The sequence below is a fragment of the Vulpes vulpes genome, chromosome 11 (genome assembly GCF_048418805.1).
Source record: "Vulpes vulpes isolate BD-2025 chromosome 11, VulVul3, whole genome shotgun sequence".
Taxonomy (NCBI): domain Eukaryota; kingdom Metazoa; phylum Chordata; class Mammalia; order Carnivora; family Canidae; genus Vulpes; species Vulpes vulpes.
Window position 1 is genome coordinate 88,987,086 of NC_132790.1, and position 19,296 is coordinate 89,006,381.

Consider the following 19,296-nt stretch of genomic DNA (forward strand, 5'->3'; position numbering starts at 1 on the left):
CTTATGAAAGCTAAACTTTTCGTTTGTTTGCTTAATATGAGTTTTACACTTTTTTAGAAATATTTACTAAATGATGCATAATTTGGAAAATCCTTCAAATTATGAATAAGGTTTACCTCGTACTTCTGCTGGTGGGGCATAAAGACACTATATGCTTTTTTAAATCAGAGTTTATTAATTTAAGAGAATTTCCAAATAGTAAAAGGAATGGAGATAGCCCTTCTTATTTATAAGAAAATAAGTATTTTCCATCTGACTTAATTTTTGACTTGTTATGCCTCTTACTTCCCATCCCACACAATATTTAAGTCTCCTTCTCTTCCCTTTCTCCTTAGTCAAAATATTAAGAACAACTGAGGAGAAAATGAATAAGAAAGTACCCCATCTTGGACAGGTTGAGCAAAATCATGCACGTGGGCATGTTGTATACGGTGTTGGGCTAGACTTGAGAATCTAATTTTTAGCATAAACCTTTATACTTATACTATATATAATCTATGTAGTAATCAAATATAGTTGAAATTATATCAAGTGTAACATGTACTGTGAAAATATGGTCTGGAAGTCCTATTTTTAGTATATGTGCTGCTGAAGTGAGCACTGGTCTGGAAGTCCTAAGCAGCCCATTGACAGACTGTTTTTATAGTATGTGAAATTAGCTTTAAAGCTGCAAGCTATTCACCCTCACTCCTTCCTTACCTTAAGGAGAGATCTTTGGTGGATTGACAGTCACAGATCCATAAATGGAGAAAGTCTCCTGGGAATCAATTTAATGTTTATTTGCAGAGGTTGGACTAGAAAGTTTTTCTGTTTTTAAGTTTATTTATAGTAAGACCTGTGTTGTTTTTTTATAAGATCTGGTTGAAAACTATGGCTATATCATTTACCTTTTTAGTTTTAAAATGACTAGTCTGTAAAATGACAAGAAGAAATGATCTTTAAGGCTTCTTCTAGTTTTAAACTTCTTCATTAATATTAAATATAAATATTTCCAAATTGTATGCTTATTAAATATGTATATAGTTGAAGCAGCTGAGGTTGGATGAGTTGGGGCTAGAAAGAACACTAAGTCTGCCTTGGTTTCAGATGGGGAAAAAGCTTTGTTCTGTAAGCTTTTAAAGGAGCTGTGGCTTGAGCTTGGTCTTTAGGTATGAATAAAAAAAAGAGGGGCACCTAAGTGTTAGTTGGTTAAGCCTCCAACTCTTGATTTTGGCTCAGGAGATGATCTCAGAGTCATGAGATGCAGCTCCATGTTGGCTCTGTGCTCAGTGGGGAGTCTGCTTGAGATTCTCTCTCCTCCTACCCCTCCACCGCATCCCCCCTCAAACAAATAAATACATTTTTTTTTAAAAAATAAAAAGTAAAAAAATAAATAAATAAATAAATAAAAAATAAAAAATAAAAAGTTTGTTTTATGCAGAAAATACAGTATTTGATTGTAGTTTATTTAGGGAACATTGAGCGGTTTGGTTTATTTACAGAAAAGTTTTAGAGAATTTGTTATTGATATTTAGGAAAACAGTTATAGTGAATATCAAAATGCTCTGGCTACAAGTCATTTCTAGGAATTGCTAAGTAGACTTGCTGAAGAAAAGGAAGCTAACAAAATGAGTAAAAAGAGATATGGGTAAAGGTTTTGATGATCTTGAGAAGCCAATATACTGGCAATGAGGAAGTGAGGCAATCTGTATTTATAAAGTTTTTGGCTTTTAAATTTTAGAGATGCTGCAGTTCTAGGTGTTGATCAGGTCTAGGGGTAATAATTTTCGTTTATTTATTTATTTATTTATTTATTTATTTATATTTTATTTATTTATTTGAGGGAGAGAGATAGGAGAGAGCATGAACAGAGGAAGAGGGAGAAGCAGACTCCCCGCTGAGCAAGGAGTCTGACAAGAGGCTCCATCCCAGGATCCTGAGATCATGACCTAAGCCAAAGGCAGATGCTTAACTAACTGAGCCACCCAGGCATCCCAAAGGGGTGGTAATTTTAAATGAAGTAGGGAAAGATAATGGACCATTGTAGTTTAGAAAAACATTTTCATTAATTGCTATGATTTGGTTTTAGTCTCAATTATTTGATGTGGTGTAAAATTTAAAGTAATTTTAAGGGAAGGTATGAAATCTTTATTATCTATCAAAGGAAGACAAAGTTTTTAAGTCAAGAAATGCTTTGTTAAAAAGAAAAAAAAAAAAAGAAATGCTTTGTTTAAACTGCACAGTGGGGGATCCCTGGGTGGCGCAGTGGTTTGGCACCTGCCTTTGGCCCAGGGTGCGATCCTGGAGACCCGGGATCGAATCCCACATCGGGCTCCCGGTGCATGGAGCCTGCTTCTCCCTCTGCCTATGTCTCTGCCTCTCTCTCTCTCTTTCTCTGTGACTATCATAAATAATAAAATAATAAAATAAAATAAAATAAAATAAAATAAAATAAAATAAAATAAAATAAAATAAAAATAAAAAAAATAAACTGCACAGTGATTTTTATAGTTTTGAGTTTGAATGCCTGTAAGCCCAAAGTACAGTTAACTTTACTCATATTATTACCCACTTCACCCTTGAAAGCAATTGAATTTGTACAATTTAACTAGAAGAGTAGGATTTGGTATTGAGAAAATCAGTGAACTATGAGGCTAGAGTAATTTTAGGGATATGGAATTCATTTATGTGAAAGCTATTTATTTTAACTACACAAGTAATAGGTGAATAAATCTTCAAATCCCTGTGAAAATTCTAATTTAACCTTGGACATTCCCCAGTCAATTTTCCTCCTGTCTCTGGAGCTAACCAGTATGATCAGTTTGAGGGTCTATATCTGCTCCTTAATGACCAAGATTCTAATTGGTTAGAAATGTGACTCTTGACTGCAGTGTTAGATTGGAAACTAGTCTCCATCAGTTATATGTTGAAGTTTGAAATTTCCTGTCCTGATTTCTGTCTATACAGATTCCATTCAAGATTCCTCCCCTATTTCATTAATTTTGCCTATTGATATTAATCTTGTTTCATCTCTCCAATTCTTATGGTTGTCCAAATATTTAGGTTGAACCATATGAAATTACTCTCTTAAAAGTATTTTGAACAATGTAGAATTGCAAATTCCCATATTCTTCTTGGTGTGGATATAATCCAAACCCCAGAAAGTTATCTAGTTATTTAAAAAAAATTTTTTTTTTAAGATTTATTTATTTGAGAGAGAGAGAGAGAGAGAGAGAGCACACGCCCATGAATGGGGTTGGGGGAGTGGGGAGGCAGAGAAAGAGGGAAAGAGAGAATCCTCAAGGAGACTCCCTAGTGATCATGGAGCCCAACGTGGGACTCGATCCCAGACCCCTGAGCTGCTTAACCAACTGAGCCGCCCAGGCACCCAAAAAAAGTTTTTAAAAAAAATATGGAAATTAATGATTTGCAGTAAATGTATACAGGTATAGTAAATGTATACAGGTGTACACTATCAACAGAATCCAATATTCTTTCATTTCCATCATTGGATCAAATTTTGTCATGGCCATTTATAGTCCATCTCTGCTCCCATTCCTATCTCCAAGCAACCACAGATCTCTTTTCTGTCTAAAACCTTTTTTCTTTTCTAGAAATTTCATATAAATAGAATCATACAATATATTGACTTATGTCTTTAGCTTCTCTCAGCATAATATTTTGAGGTTCATTCATATTGCATATATCAGTAGTTTATTCCTTTTTCTTGTTGGGTAGTATATCATTGTAAGGATGAATCTTTTGTTTATCCATTCAGTAGTTGATGGATATTTGAGCTGTTTCTGGTTTTTGGCAGTGAACATTCACATATAAGTCTTTGTGTGGACATATAGTTTTATTTCTGTTGGGTAGATACCCAGGATTGGAATTGCTGGGTTGTATGGAAGTGTATGTTTAACTTTTTAAGTAATTGCTGAACTGTTTTCCAAAGTGATTGTATCATTTTACATTCTCACCAGTAATGTATGATGTTTTCAATTCCTCTACATACTCATCAAGACTTTATATTTCGTTTTATTTTTATCTTAGCCATTTTAGCAGAAGTGTAAACCACAATTGATCTCAGTGTGGTTTTAATTTGAATTTCCCTTATGCCTTATAATATCAAGCATCTTATCATGTGCTTATAGGCCTTTAATGTATCTTCTTTGATGAAATATCTATTCAAATTTTTTGCCTATTTTTAAAAATTGAGTTGTTTGTTTTATTAAGTTGCAAAAGTTCTTTGTATATTCTAGACACAAATCCTTTATCAGATAAATGTTTTGCAAATGACTTCTCACAGTCTGTGACTTGTCTTTTCATTTTCTTCTTGGTGTCTTTTGAAGACCAAAACTTTTAATTTTGATGAGGCCCATTTTATCATTTTTGCCTTTTGTAGATTGTTTCTTATGTCATATGTATGAAATATTTGCCAACCCAAGGTCACAAAGACTTTCTCCTGTTTTCTTCTAGAAATTTTACAGTTGTACAATTTACATTTAAGTCTATAACCTATTTTGAATAATTTTTTGTGTATGTGTGAAATAAGGATCTAAGTTCTTTTTTAATTTTTTGCCTATCCCATCATTTGTTCTAGCATCATTTGTTAAAGAATATTGTTTACTGGAGGCAGTAAATTACCTTTACACCTTAGAAATCATTTGAGCATATATGTGGTTTTATTTCTAGACTCTAATTTGTTCCATTAATCTTTAAGACTATTACACCAGTATCAGTCTGTCCTGATTACTGTAATTTTATAGTAAGCTTTTAAGTCAGATAATGTATATGATTTCACTTATATGTAAAATTTCAGAAATGAAACATCATAAGGAAAAAAAGATGCAAACCATAAAACAGATTCTTAACTATAGTAAACAAACAGAGTTTCTCAAGGGGAGGTGGCTGGGGGTGGGTTAAATGGGTGATAAGTATTAAGGAGGGCACTTATGATGAGCATTGGGTATTATAGGTAAGTGATGACTCAGTAAATTCTACTTCTGAAACTAATATTACACTATATCTTAACTAACTGGAATTTAAATATAATTTGAAACAAAGTAAAATAAAATCAGGTAATATAAGTCATTTTAAATCTTTTTTTAATTTTTGGCTATACTATGTTCTTTGCATTTGCAAATAAAGTTTAGAATGAGTTATCAATTTTTAAAACACCTGCTTAGATTTTTAAGAGGGGTTGCATTAAGCCAGTTTGGAGAGAATTGCCATTTTAATAATATTAAGTCTTTCAGCCTATAAACATGGTATATCTCTCCATTTTATTAGATTTTCCTAATTTCAGCAATGTTTTCTAGTTCAGTGTATAGGTCTTTGCTTCTTTTTTACAATTTATTCGTAAGTATTTTATTTGTTTTGATTATATTGCACATGAATTGCTTTCTTAATTTCATTTGCAGATGGTTCATTGCTACTATATAGAAATAAAACATTTTTTTTTTGTATACTGGTTTTATATCTTGTGATCTTGCTAAATTCAATTATTCTAATAGGGTTTTTTGTTTGTTTGCTTTTTAGATTCCTAAAGATTTTTTATATATAAGATTATATCATCTGTAGGTAAAGACAGTTTTACTTTTTTTCCAATCTTTAGGGCTTCATTTTTCTTGCCTTATTGCATTGCCTAGTAACCTCCAGTGTGATGTTAAATGTGAGTTAGTAAGAATGAATATCCTTGCCTTGAATTCTTGGTTTGGATTTTCTCTTTGGGGTTTTGCATCTATAGTATTATAGGAAATAGTTTTACTGCCCTAAAGATCCCCTACATTACACTTATTTATCCCTCACTCACCCCAGTCTCCTGGCAAATACTGATTTTTTTTTTTAACTATTTCTGTGGTTTTAACTTTTCTCTGTAATGTGGCATAATTGGAATCATACAATATGTAGCCTTTTCACATTACTTCCTTCATTTAGTAATATGCATTTAAGTTTCCTTCATGTGTTTTCATGGCTTGACAGTACATTTCTTTTTAACACTGAACAGTACCCCATTGTAGGAAGGTACTACAGTTCATCCGTTCATCTACTGAAAGACATTTTGATTACTTCCAAGTTTTGGCAGTTATGAATAAAGCTGTTATAAACATTCATGTATAGGTTTTCGTGTGGACATAAGTTTTCAACTCATTAGATAAATACTAAGAAGTCTGATTGCTGGATCATATGTGAAGGATATGTTTACTTTTATAAGAAACTGCCAAACTGTCTTGCAAAGTACCTGCACCATTCAGTATTCAGAACAATGAATAAGGTTCATGTTGCTCTATATCCTTACTAGCATTTGATACTGTCAGGGTTTGGATTTTAGCCTTTTTGATGGGTATGAAATGGTTTTGTATCTCGTTGTTGCTTTGATTGCAGTTCCCTAGTGATGTTTGATATTGTACATCTCTATATGCTTATTTGTCATCTGCATATCTTCTTTTGTGAGATGTCTGTTCATATCTCTTGCCTATTTTTAAATTGGATTGTTTGTTTTCTTATTGTTGAGTTTTAAGAGTTCTTTGTATAATTTATATGCCGAGTCCTTTATCAGATATGTTTTTTGCAAATATTTTCTCCTATCCTGTAGCTTGTCTTTTCATTCTCTTGATTCATGGGTTAAAGTGTGCTATTGTAATTTCACATATTTGGGGTGTTCCCAGATTTTTTTCTACTGGTGATTTGTAATTTAATTTCTAAATTAATTGATCAGAGAATATACTGTATTTTTAAAATAACTTTATTGAGTTATAATTTATTGAGATAAATTCATAAATTTTAAAATTCACCATTTTATAATATTCATAGAATTTTTTTTTGACCATCATTATTGAATTCCAGAACATTTCATCACTTCAAGAAGAAACACTATATTGGGGATGCCTGGGTGGCTCAGCAGTTGAGTGTTTGCCTTTGGCTTAGGGCATGATCCTAGAGTCCCAGGATCGAGTCCCGCATTGGGCTCCTTGCATGGATCCTACTTCTCCCTCTGCCTGTGTCTCTGCCTCTCTCTGTCTCTCATGAATAAATAAATAAAATCTTAAAAAAAAAAAAAAGAAACATTATATTAATTAGCAGTCACTCAGCTGCTAAATATCACTAAATTTACTTTCTGTTCTTACAGGTTTGCCTATTCTGGATATTTCATATAAATTGTATATTTTAATTTCTTATTGGTCATTTGCTTATCATTTTTGGAGATGTCTATTCATTTCTGTTTCCCAGTTTTTGATTGGTTATCTATCTTTTTATTGCTGAATTGCAAGAGTTTTTTTTTAATATATATTCTAAGTATATATTCTGAATTCCTTATCAGATACATGATTTGCAAATCTTTTTTACATTCTATTAGTTACCTTTTCACTTTTTTGATGATGTACTTTGAATTACAGAAGATTTTCATTTTTTAAAAAGATTTTATTTATTTATTCATGAGAGACACAGAGAGAGAGAGAGGCAGAGACACAGGCAGAGGGAGAAGCAGGCTCCATGCAGGGAGCCTGACGTGGGACTCGATCCCGGATCTCCAGGATCATGCCTGGGACTGAAGGCAGTGCTAAACCGCTGAGCCACCTGGGCTGCCCTGATTCTTATTTTTGAAAAAGATTTATTTCTTTATTTTAGAGAAAGAACACACACATAAGTTAGATGGAGGGGCAGAGGGAGAGAATCTTCAAGGAGACTCCTCACTGAGTGCAGAGCCTGATGCAGGGCTCCATCCAACAATCTATGAGATCATGACCTGAGCTGATTCCAAAGAGTTGGACACTTAACTGAGACACTCAGTCACCCTGATTATTTTTAATCTTTAGTTTGATTCCTAAGGATCATTTCAGAATCTGTATAGGTGAGCCACTGATTGGGTGGAGTTTATGTTAATATACTTTGAGACTGTAAGAGTCTTGTCTCTTGAGGAGTCTATTGGTTAGTTGGGGAATATAGTCAAAGTTGAAGCCATTTCTCAATAGTTCCTTGTCTTTTTCTTATTACCAAACTATCTGATGTTCTCCATATATATCTAATATTTTAGTCAGCCAGAAATCTCTGAAAGCTTTATATGAGTCATTTTATGGCTTTTTTCATTTGTAAGATCTCCCTGTTAAGTTTCTCATTGGTCTGCTGTTTGCCTCTACTCAGACTCCAAGATTTGTCTTATAAATCTGCAAATTTTCCTTGCTTATCTTCTCCAAGTCCAACTCTTTCAACCAGCTGAGCTGGAGGTTTTTGCTTTCCATTGAATTGATCTTCCCCCCCTTTAAGCACAAAAGTACAGATTTACCATCTTCAGGCTGGAAAACTGCAGTTCTCCATGACTGAACTGGGGAGGCAGAGGTGATCAAAGTAGCCTCAGGCAAGAAGACCACAGATTCAAACCATTCTTGCTTGAAGCTCTAGCAATTTTTCAATAATTGATCTCAATAGATAATTTTCAATGACCTGAAATGGCTGATTTTTAAAAATATAGTTGACCCTTGAACAATGTGGGAGTTAGGGGCGCCAACCCCTTATACAGTTAAAAATCTACTATCTTTTAACTCTGCAGAAACTTAACTACTCATTAGCCTACTGTTGACTAGAAGCCTTACCAATAACACAAACTGTCAATTCACACATATTTTGTATATTATACATATTATGTACTATATTCTTATAATAAGTAAGCTAGAGAAAAGAAAATCATTAGGAAGACAAAATACATTTACAGTACTATACTATATTTTAGAAAACCACATATAAGTGAACCCACACAGTTCAAACCCATGTTGTTCAATGGTCAACTGTAATTTTGTTCACTTATATACATATTTTTGGTGTAGTAGAATCACTTACCTCTTCACACCATCATTACTTTGATGGTGTTTTGAATACCAAAAGTGATAGATTTTATAAAGTGAGGCAGCCTCATTATTTGTTAGGTACATCAAAGTACTTTCTGTACAACAGCACTCCATTATTACTCTAGCACAATTGATTACCACTGTCACTAGCAGTCACTCTTGCTGTTCACTTTGTCATTAATCCTTAATATATTTTGAGTATGATAATGTTGGTTAATACAAAAGTAATTTTTAGAAATAAACTGATGAAATTAATTAATGTAGACATATTGATGGAAACAAAGATAAGTTGCTTAGTTACATATATTTCTCTCAAATTTTTGGACAGTTTTGGTGTAGGCAAATATCTCTTTAGAAATCCATACTTCAGATACAGTAACTATACTTGTTTTATTGAACAGCTAAATTATAATTGGATTTCATAAATATTATTTTCTTAAAAATGCATTATGCATGATTTACCTTTACATCTTTAGTAAGACCAGAAACCTGTATGGTAAATAAGGAATATTTCAATAAGTTTGTTTAAATAAAAGATTTAAATTTCCATATAGGAAAATTCCACTGTAAACAAAGTAAAAAGACAAACAATAAACTGGGGGAAAAAGTATATAAAATACTGTGACTAGACAGAGTGATAATTTCTTTGATATGTAGATCTTACAAATGATTTTAAAAAATAAACAGTTATGAGAAAAATAGGCTAATGGAAATGAACAAGAGTTTACAGAAGTAGTATAAATGGATACCAAGCAGGAAATGATGCTTAAGCTTCTAAAGAAGTTCAGATAAAATTCCATTTTTCATCTTTTAGAGTGGCAAAATATTAATGAGAATGTAGGAGAAAATGATCTCTCCTTATTGTTAGTGCTTTGGAAGCATCTATTAGAATTTAAAACACATGCCATTATATCCAGCGATTCTAAGTGTGCAAAGGATATGTGAACTAAAGAATATTCATTGCTGCGTTATTTATAGAAGTAAATTAGAAGCAACTAAAATTTCCATTAATGGAGATCTGGTGAGCTGCCATTAAATGGGGAACCATCCAGTTTTGGGAAAAAAAATGACATGACTCTATGTGTAGTGGCATAGAAAGAGTTGTTGCTTTATGTAGTATATCTGATTATGTTTGTAGGTGAATTGAAAGTATCAAGGATATTCACAGTTCCCTGTAATGTGACCATTCTTTGAAGAGTAGAGTTGGTGGAAGGAGGAGAACTGGGGACCATCATGTTTCTAAACTGCTTCCTTTTTTTAAATAACAAACATGTATTAAATTTATGTTTAGAAGAAAATATGTATTATATAATATACCAAATTTATAAATTAAGAAGTATATGCTTATAAATGAAAGACTTATAGCAAAAATTTTTGGGTTTGCTTCCAACTTAGGTATTGAATATGAAGCTTAACTAGTTTACAGAAGGTAAAGGAGTGTGCTTTCCTGTTAGCTAGAGATTAAGAGGTTAAGCAGAAATGAATGAAATGAATTATTTCATTCTTAAGATTTGAAACATCTTTAAAAAAAAACCTGGTTGAAAAAAAAAAATGACCTGATTGAATGAGTCATGTGTAATACATATCTAGCATATTAATGTAGTCTTATCACTGAGGAAGGAAAAATTTTATGATTCATATCATATTCAAAATGTATTAGTTATTAGCCTATTTTATTTAAAATAATATGGGTTCAGGATAGAAAATTTTTAATTTAATTGGATTGAAGAATACAAAGACTTATTTTTTAAGTCTTTCTTTTTATGCAGGTTATCCTGTAATAAGTATATTATAGTTGTTTTAGTTTCTTTTAATTTTGTAGTATTTTACTTTTAAATTTTATGAAAATTGTAGGTTAAAAATACTAATTATATGTGTATAATACATTTATTTTACATTACGGAATCAAATTTTATCACAGGTTTCGTCTTGATATATATCGCTGTTTGGCCAGTCCAGCTCTAATAATGTTAACAGAGGAGGATCCAATTCTGAGAGCATTTGAACTTAGTGCTGATTTAAAAGAATTAAGCCTTGTGGAGGTGGAATTCAGGTGGGAATGAATGGAAATTGTAAATTATCTTTCTTTTTTTTTTTTTTTTTTTTTTTTTTCAGAATCCCTTCACCCTGGGCTTTTTCATAGACCAAATTAATGTTTGTATTTATTTACTTTTGAAACAAGATGACCAGACCTTGCTGCTACCTATTTGGGATTTTCCTTCAGATTCAATGGAAAAGACGTTGGTGTTATTTAGGTGTTATTTAGGTAGCTTCTTCCCCACCTGCCCTTTGAAAGTCTTGCACCATACCTACGTTCCCCCTTTGTTTAATGTTGCCAAAGGAGTTCTAAGACAGTGAAGAGTAGTGGGAGTGGTAGCCTTAAGCAAGAGGAAATTTGTAACTGTTCTCTATCCCACCTCCCCTTGTTTCCAGATTGTATAATCATTCTTGGAGCCTGATCTTTCATAACTTTCAGAAGCATATAGAATGGTTTCTGTGTGTCGTGGACATCCCCCCCCCGCCCCACACAGATATAGTCCCTTTTCACTGTTTGGTGAGATTTTTCTATTAGGAGACACATAGCATGTAGACTTAAAAAATAAAATACTACTAATTAAGAGGGATGGATCCATTCATCCCTCTGAGTTTTCCTCTGAAGTGAAGAGTTAAATGTAGTTTTGGCATAAAGAATGGTTATAAATGTCCCTTAGAGAGTTAGGGTGGAGGACCAAAAAAAAGGCTGTGGAAAAAACAGCCTATTAATAACTAATTTAAACATTAAAAAAATAAGTCCTTAGACTTGTGAACTTTGAGACTTTCCCTTATGTTAAAGTATCCCTGGTACCCTCCCCCCCCAAAGAAGGAGAAATTGATCATTCTTGCCAATTCTTGCTGTGAGGTTTCTGGGGGGCAGATTATACCTATCTCTACTTTCCTTTTAAGTCTAGCTGCTGTGGGAGCCCCATGTCTTTGCCTTGTACTCCTCTAGTGACTTGACAAGATGGAAAGAGTCAAACTTCTTCCTGAAAGGGTGATAAGAAGCTTGCAATTTTCTTATGCCTTAACAGCAGTTTATAGTGTGTTCTTGATAGCTCTGAGTTCTAGAAACTTTTTAAATATTCCTATTTATAAGTTTTCAAGTTTGGAACTACTATATTCCAATTTGAATAAATTAAAATTTATTTAAACTCAATAGGAAATAAAGTATATACTTTGAGAAACACATAAGACATTGATAAAATGTAACTGGTTGCTACTTTTAACTTTATTAGCACATGAACTGTTATAAATTATTTCTTTTAAATCTGAAAAGCTTGCTATTTTTTTTTAAGCTTGCTATTTTATAATCTTATTATCTTACAATTGGAATTCTCAGTTACCTTATAAAAGAGAATTCATTCAACTCCTTCCTAAAAGGATTTGAAGCAACTGCTATGATTATTCTTTAATCATAGGATAATAAAGTTAGATTTTGAAGTGATTATAGAATTCATTTACTTCAGTCCCCTTGTTTTTCATAGACAGGGAAAGTGATCTATGTAGGTTAGATATCTTCCTGATACCAGCATCTGATTAGGAATAGAGTTAGCAGCAGCTATAACTAGAACATAGGACTTCTGGCTTCTAGTCTACTATATTGCTATCCATACTACACAGCCACTTATTAGTCTTCTAGTAATTTATTAAAGATTAAGAAAATTAAATTAATAAAATATATTAACTTTATTGAATTTTGTGGTGTGTCAATGTTTAACTAAGATGAAACCACTTTGTAATACACACTTTTGATGAATATTCTCATCTATAATTAGATTCCTAGACTAAGAAGCAATAATACTTCAATTATTAAAGAAATCCAATTACTATTTTTAGGTAGTTTTGGTTATATAGGAAATGCAAAGAGTAGATGAGAAAAATTTACTCTGTAAGGAAAAGTTTTTAATTCTTTGCTAATTTTCTGTTCATGGAAAATCTCATTGTATAGAAGATTAATCATTTGGAAAATTTTTCTATTTTCCCTTCCTCTGTCATTAAGGAGAAAAAAACTGAATAAGAATTATTTTATGAAATCTGACTCCAATTGACTCATACTTATTTCTAACTTTATTTTTAAGGTATTAACACTAAGACATAATTTTAATATAACTGATGTTCTTAAAGAGGATATCTGCTAAAACTTCTTAATTTCTCATAAGTTGGTTGATTTAAGCCTATCTTTAACCAGCAGTTAAATTCTAAATTTCAAGGAATAATAATTATGAGAGAAAATTGTTTGCTAGGAGTATTTCAGTGTCTTTTACTTCCAACTTGAATTTTGTTGAACACTTTAAAAGTGAATCTGAATACTATTTTAGTATCAGAAGTAGTATAAAACATGTTGTAAACTATTATTGAAAACACCTCATTAAAAGTTACATAGTAATATTTATTGGATAGCATTATTATTATCTATTGTTTAGATAAGTAATATAAGAAGGAAGTTTGATACCAAACTTACAGAGAATAAGGGCAAATGATTTAAGAATTGATTGACAACTATAACCCAAATTTCTAGGAATATCAGTGTATATAAGGAAATACTGTGCTCATCTAAAATGATCAGTATGAACACAGGGAACATAATTGTGTTACAGTTTTCCCCAAAACTGTTGAGAGTTTATATATCAGTAAGTTCTTTTGACCATCACTACAAAATGACTTCAGATTTTATAAAGCCCTGTCAGAATTAAAATGTTGCTTAGTAAATAATTTTCTACTGAAAACAGCTTAATTAGAAGCTGGAAGTGACATTTCTAATAATAGATTGTTCCATTTTACAGGAATGATTATGAGGAACTAGCCCGGCAATGTAAAATGTTTGCTAAAGATTTGCTTGCACAAGCCCGGAATTCAAGAGAATTGGAAGTTATTCTAAACCATACATCTAATGATGAGCCTCTTGACAAACGGGGATTACTAGAAGAAAGAATGAATTTAAGTCGTCTAAAACTTGCTATCAAATATAACCAAAAGGAGGTATGAGATTTTCTGTGTCATATATAAATTATTTCCAGGGTGCCTGGGTGGCACAGTCGGTTAAGCATCTGACTCTTGGTTTCAGCTCAGGTCGTGATTTCAGGGTTGTGAGGTCAAGCCCAGCTCTCTGCTCAGTGTAGAGTCGGCTTGGGGTTCTCTCTTCCCCTCCCTTTGCCCCTTCCTCTAGTCTTCTCTCTCTCTCTCTCTAAAATAAATAAATCTTTTTTTTTTAATTGTTTTTTTTTTTTTATTTATTTATGATAGTCACAGAGAGAGAGAGAGGCAGAGACATAGGCAGAGGGAGAAGCAGGCTCCATGCACCGGGAGCCTGATGTGGGATTCGATCCCGGGTCTCCAGGATCGCGCCCTGGGCCAAAGGCAAGCGCCGAACCACTGCGCCACCCAGGGATCCCCTAAAATAAATAAATCTTTTAAAAAAGAATTATTTTGGGACGCCTGGGTGGCTCAGCAGTTTAGCGCCTGCCTTCAGCCCAGGGTGTGATCCTGGAGTGCCGGGATCGAGTCCCACATCCTGCTCCCTGCATGGAGCCTGCTTCTCTCTCTGCCTGTGTCTCTGCCTCTGTGTGTGTGTGTGTGTGTGTGTGTGTGTGTGTGTCATGAATAAATAAATAAAATCTTAAAAAAAAAATCATTTCTTCCACAGTAGTATAGTGGCTCAGAGCAATTAATAATTAAGGATATGTACTCTACTATCACTGTTTTTTAAAATATTTTTTTAAAAGATTTTTTTTTATTGAGACAGAGAGAGCAAGAGCACAAACAGGGATGAGGGCCAGAGGGAGAGGGAGAAGCAGACCCTCCGCTGAGTGAGAAGCCCCATGTGGGGCCCAGGACTCTGAGATCATGACCTGAGCCGAAGTCAGATGCTTAACTGACTGAGACACTCAGGCTCCCCAAAGATATGTACTTTTAAAGTTTAGTACAATGAATGCTGGCATTAAACAAATACTCAATAAGTGACTGTTGCCATTATTGTTTTTTAGGTTCAAGGGCAGTTTTAACCACTTTTTTTTTTTTTTTTTTTTTTTTAATTTAAGTGGGACACCTGGGTGGCTCAGTGGCTGAGTGTCTGCCTTTGGCTCAGGGCGTTATCCCGGAGTCCTAGGATCAAGTCCCATATCGATCTCTCTGCAGGGAGCCTGCTTCTCCCTCTGACTATGTCTCTGTCTCTCTCTGTGTGTCTCTCATGAATAAATAAAATCTTTTAAAAATAAATAATAAAAATTTAAAAATTGAAGTATAGTTGATACAAGTTGCTTTTAACAATTAATATTAATTATAATATGAGTGTTAATGTTTTTGCCAAATAGTAGCTAGTTAGGTAAGATCTTGTATACTACATACTTTCATAGTAATGTTTCCATCTTCTCTTTTGTCTGTCATAGGTTTGTTTTGTTGATCTGGTAATAAATAGTGCTTTCTATAGTAACAGCGCCTTTCTGCTTAAAAATAAACTATTAGATATTGTGTTTCCTGGTTCTTATTTGTTAATTCATTGAAACTCAAAGGTGGAGAGGCACATGATATGGTAACTAAGTTGGATTTGGCTCTACTGGCATCACCCTTCCTATTAAGGGAAAAACCTATCTAATCCCCATATACACACATGATATAGATTCAGGAACTTGAAGAAGGAAAATATGCATTTTAAATTTCATTTTTTTGAGATATATTACTAACCATGGGTATTTGTATGTAAGTAATGATATCCAGTTGGTAGTATGAGGTGTTGGTAAATGGTACTTTTAAGATTTTTTTCTAAGACCTATTATTTTTTTTAAAGATTTTATTTATTTTAGAGGGTGAGAGCAAGAGCACAGACAGGGTAAAGGGCAGAGAGAGAGAGGGACAAGGGGATTCTGCACTTAGTACAGAACCATTGCAGAGCTCCATCTTACAGCCCTGAGATCATGACCTGAGCTAAATTAACTCATCAGATACTCAACCAACTGAGCCACCCAGATGCCCCTAAGACCCATTATTTTTTGTTATCAATATAGATGTTGGAATAAAACTTGCTTATCAAGTTTGTATTAGTATAAAAATGGGGCCTGGGACAGATAATGGTAGGAAGAAAGATATAGGACCTTTGGTACTAGAAGCAGAATTTTTTATTGATTTGATTGAAAATTTGAGCCTCACAGTGGTTTTGTAACTCAGGAAATTGGTACAGAAATTTTAAGATGTTTATTTTAACGTACCTACATAGTATATCGCTTATCCAGATCTCTGGCTTCAAATCCTATGCTTTTTCTAGTACTCTATAAAGTTCTTGATTAAGGTAAAACATTTATAGGAAAAAATTAAATACAAGAACTTGGATCAGTATAACTGTAAGATTATAAATCAACAACATACCTGTGTGCTTAAAAAGGAAACACAACACTAATGTGCATAAATAGAAAAAATATAGAACCCCTGATGTAATCTTCCTCTAACATACATTTTGACGAGATCTTAGGTTGAATTATTTACTTCTGTGTATTCCACAACCTAAAATAGACATGAAATACTAGAAAATGCTAGAATAAAGAGATAACAAGATACAAAATTAACTATGTGATTGGAAAAAGAACCTCAAAGAAAGGTGGAAAGACCTGAGATTATCCTGGTTAGGGAAGGAAAAACTTAGAGCCAGTTTCCAAATGGGAGATAGATACAGATACAGATATAGATCCCCGAGGGACTCACAGATATAACCAAATGTTCCATTCTCTCTCTCTCTCTTTTTTTTTTTTCCAAATGTTCCATTCTAAAGAAGATGCAAGAAAAGGAAACAAGAAGTAGTAGTAATATTTTTATTTGAAAGGAAATACTTTGTAACTCTATAATTTTAAGAGTGAATGAAAATGTAGCTTTTTAAACTAGATTTTTAGATATGATCAAAGGGGAGGATAATATCTTCCCACATAGTTGGTAGACTTTATTTAGGCAATCTGTCCTAAATAACAAACTCCTGGTACTTAGTGGCATAAAACTATATATTTCACAATCATTTATAATCATTTCATAATCATTTTATTATGCTCTTGGATTGTGTAGGCCAGGAATTAGGAAAGGGCACAGCAAGGATGAATTATCACTAGTCTAGGGTCTCTGACATAGCTCAGATGACTGGTGGCTACCATCATCTGGAGGCTTCTTCACCCAAATGTCTGGGGCCTGAGCAGCAGCTGAGGACTCCAGCCAAGAGTTCTTGGGTGGGCTGGTTGGATCCATGGCAGGTGGGCCTCCTGAGCACTTACTACAGGAGTCTGGTGGGTTGACTGTGAGGAGATGGTCTAAGAAGCCTCTGAGGGCCCCCTAGAGTGCCTACATTAACCTGAGCTTCTTCACGGCATGACAACTTGAGGTAGTAGGTCGCTTTATACTCCAAGAGCAAGTGTTCCTCAAACAAGGTGGAATCTTGTTTTAAAACCTACCACAGTCAGAGTGCCTGGGTGGCTCAGTGGTTGAGTGTCTGCCTTTGGCTCAGGTCGTGATCCCGGGGTCCTGGAATCAAGTCCTGCATCAGGCTCCCTGCGTGAAGCCTGCCTGTATCTGCTTTTCTCCCTGTGTTGCTCATGAATAAATACATAAAATCTTTAAAACAAAAAACAAAGAAAACCTACCTGCAGAAGTCACATAGTATCACTTCTTCCAGAATTTACTGATTAAAGGAATCACAGCCTTGTTGAATTGAAGGGTATGAAATACTGATAACCTACCTCTTGATGAGAGGAGTCTGCTGATTTATATCAATATTTTAAAACCACCACAGACTTAGAACATTTCCAGTTGAAATTTTGTTTTTCAAATTATATATTTAACATTACTGTTAATTAAATCACCATTATGTAGAGGGATGGCAAGGACAAAAGTCAGCTTTGAAATTGCTTTGATACTGGGGTGAAGGGAGAAACCACTAAGTTTGAGATGCTACTAAACTGGGTAGTTGGTGAGAGGAAAAGCTATTTCTGTCTCTGGTATTTCATCTTGAGAGGCAAATTAAGATCCCCTAAGAGCATGGGAATTTGAGCAGAAGAATGAAGAATGAAGTAAGATTTAACTACCAAACACAAGTATAGAATTTTAGGGAATTTTTTTTTTTTTAAGATTTTATTTATTCAGGAGAGAGAGAGAGAGGCAGAGACACAGGTAGAAGGAAAAGCAGACTCCATGCAGGGAGCCCGATGTGGGACTTGATCATGGGTCTCCAGGATCACGCCCTGGACTGAAGGCAGCGCTAACCTGCTGAGCCACCCGGGCTGCCCAGGAAATTTCTTAATAAGCACAATAAACAACAAAAACCGTGCCTATATGTGTGTGTGTGTGTGTGTGTGTGTGTGTATAGTTTTTTTTACTGGAGTGTTTTATTCTACAAATAATATTCTGTCTCAGGATAAATAATTTTATTTATTTATATGTGTACTTATTTATTTTAGAGGGGAGTGGTGAGGAAGACAGTATCCACATCAAGCACGGAGGGCTCGACCTCACAATCCTGAAATCATGACCTGGGCCAAAGTCAAGAGACAGACATTTAACGAATTGAGCCACCTAGGCACCCAGGATAAATCATTTTAAAACAGAAGATTGACCAATTAGTATTTAGATATCTGAATGACATTATCATTACTTGTGCTTTGGTAATTTCAAACCTGATCACATTATTGTATCCAGAGTTACCAGAATCCTTAAGTTAAACTTCACAACGTGAGCATTATATTGGGAAGATACTGCTTCTGAAATTAATAAACTAAGAAGCTTTGTAAACTTTGATAAATTGATTCCTGTACGTGAACTAGAATTTCCCTCTTATTTACAGGCAATATTTTTCCTTTTTTTTCTTACACAAAATTCAGTTATAAGCAGCTTTAAGAATATAATGTATTTTAAGAAAGTCTCAGTGTTTTCATGGAATATAAATCTGATGTTTAGACTTGGATTGCTTTACTATCTTAGCGTCTTGATTTCTTATAACTGAAATCAGCACTTCTAGACAGAAGCTTTTTTCTTTGGTTTATGGTTGTTAACTTTGAAATTTCACAAACGTTATGAGAGTCTCTACAAATTAAATTTTGCAAAATGGCTAACTAGGCTATTACTAATCATTAATACTTATATACTACATGCTATGAATCAGGCACTGTTCTAAGAGCTTTGACAAGTTTATGAGTAGAGATTATTATTATCTCCATTTTATAGATGGAAAATTTGAGGCTTAAAGTTTAAAGACTTGCTCAAAGTCAATTATTGGGTGGCAGAGCCTGGATTTTAATCCAGGTTAGTCTGGGTCCAGTCCATGGTCTCAACCTCTGTACTCTTTTATTACATGTAAGAAAAATGAAAAAAAAAATTATGTGGACTGTATAGAATTGATTTTAAACTATTATTAATACTTTGAATATCAATTAAATAAATAAATAATAATTGATTATATTTACAGGTTTTCTTT

General features: G+C 33.6%; 1 protein-coding gene across 8 annotated transcripts in view; it reads left to right on the plus strand.

The window, feature by feature from the left end:
- Nucleotides 1-19,296, plus strand: part of TRPC1 (transient receptor potential cation channel subfamily C member 1) — a 66,295-nt gene that overhangs the window by 22,147 nt on the left and 24,852 nt on the right. For 5 of the 8 annotated variants that reach the window (XM_026018515.2, XM_026018516.2, XM_026018521.2 and 2 more), the window contains 2 exons: nucleotides 10,744-10,875; nucleotides 13,643-13,838. In XM_026018515.2, coding sequence (XP_025874300.1) covers nucleotides 10,744-10,875; nucleotides 13,643-13,838 — 328 coding nt within the window. The remainder of the gene's footprint in view (nucleotides 1-10,743; nucleotides 10,876-13,642; nucleotides 13,839-19,296) is intronic. The other 3 variants (XM_026018518.2, XM_072727060.1, XM_072727062.1) reach the window with 1 other exon arrangement.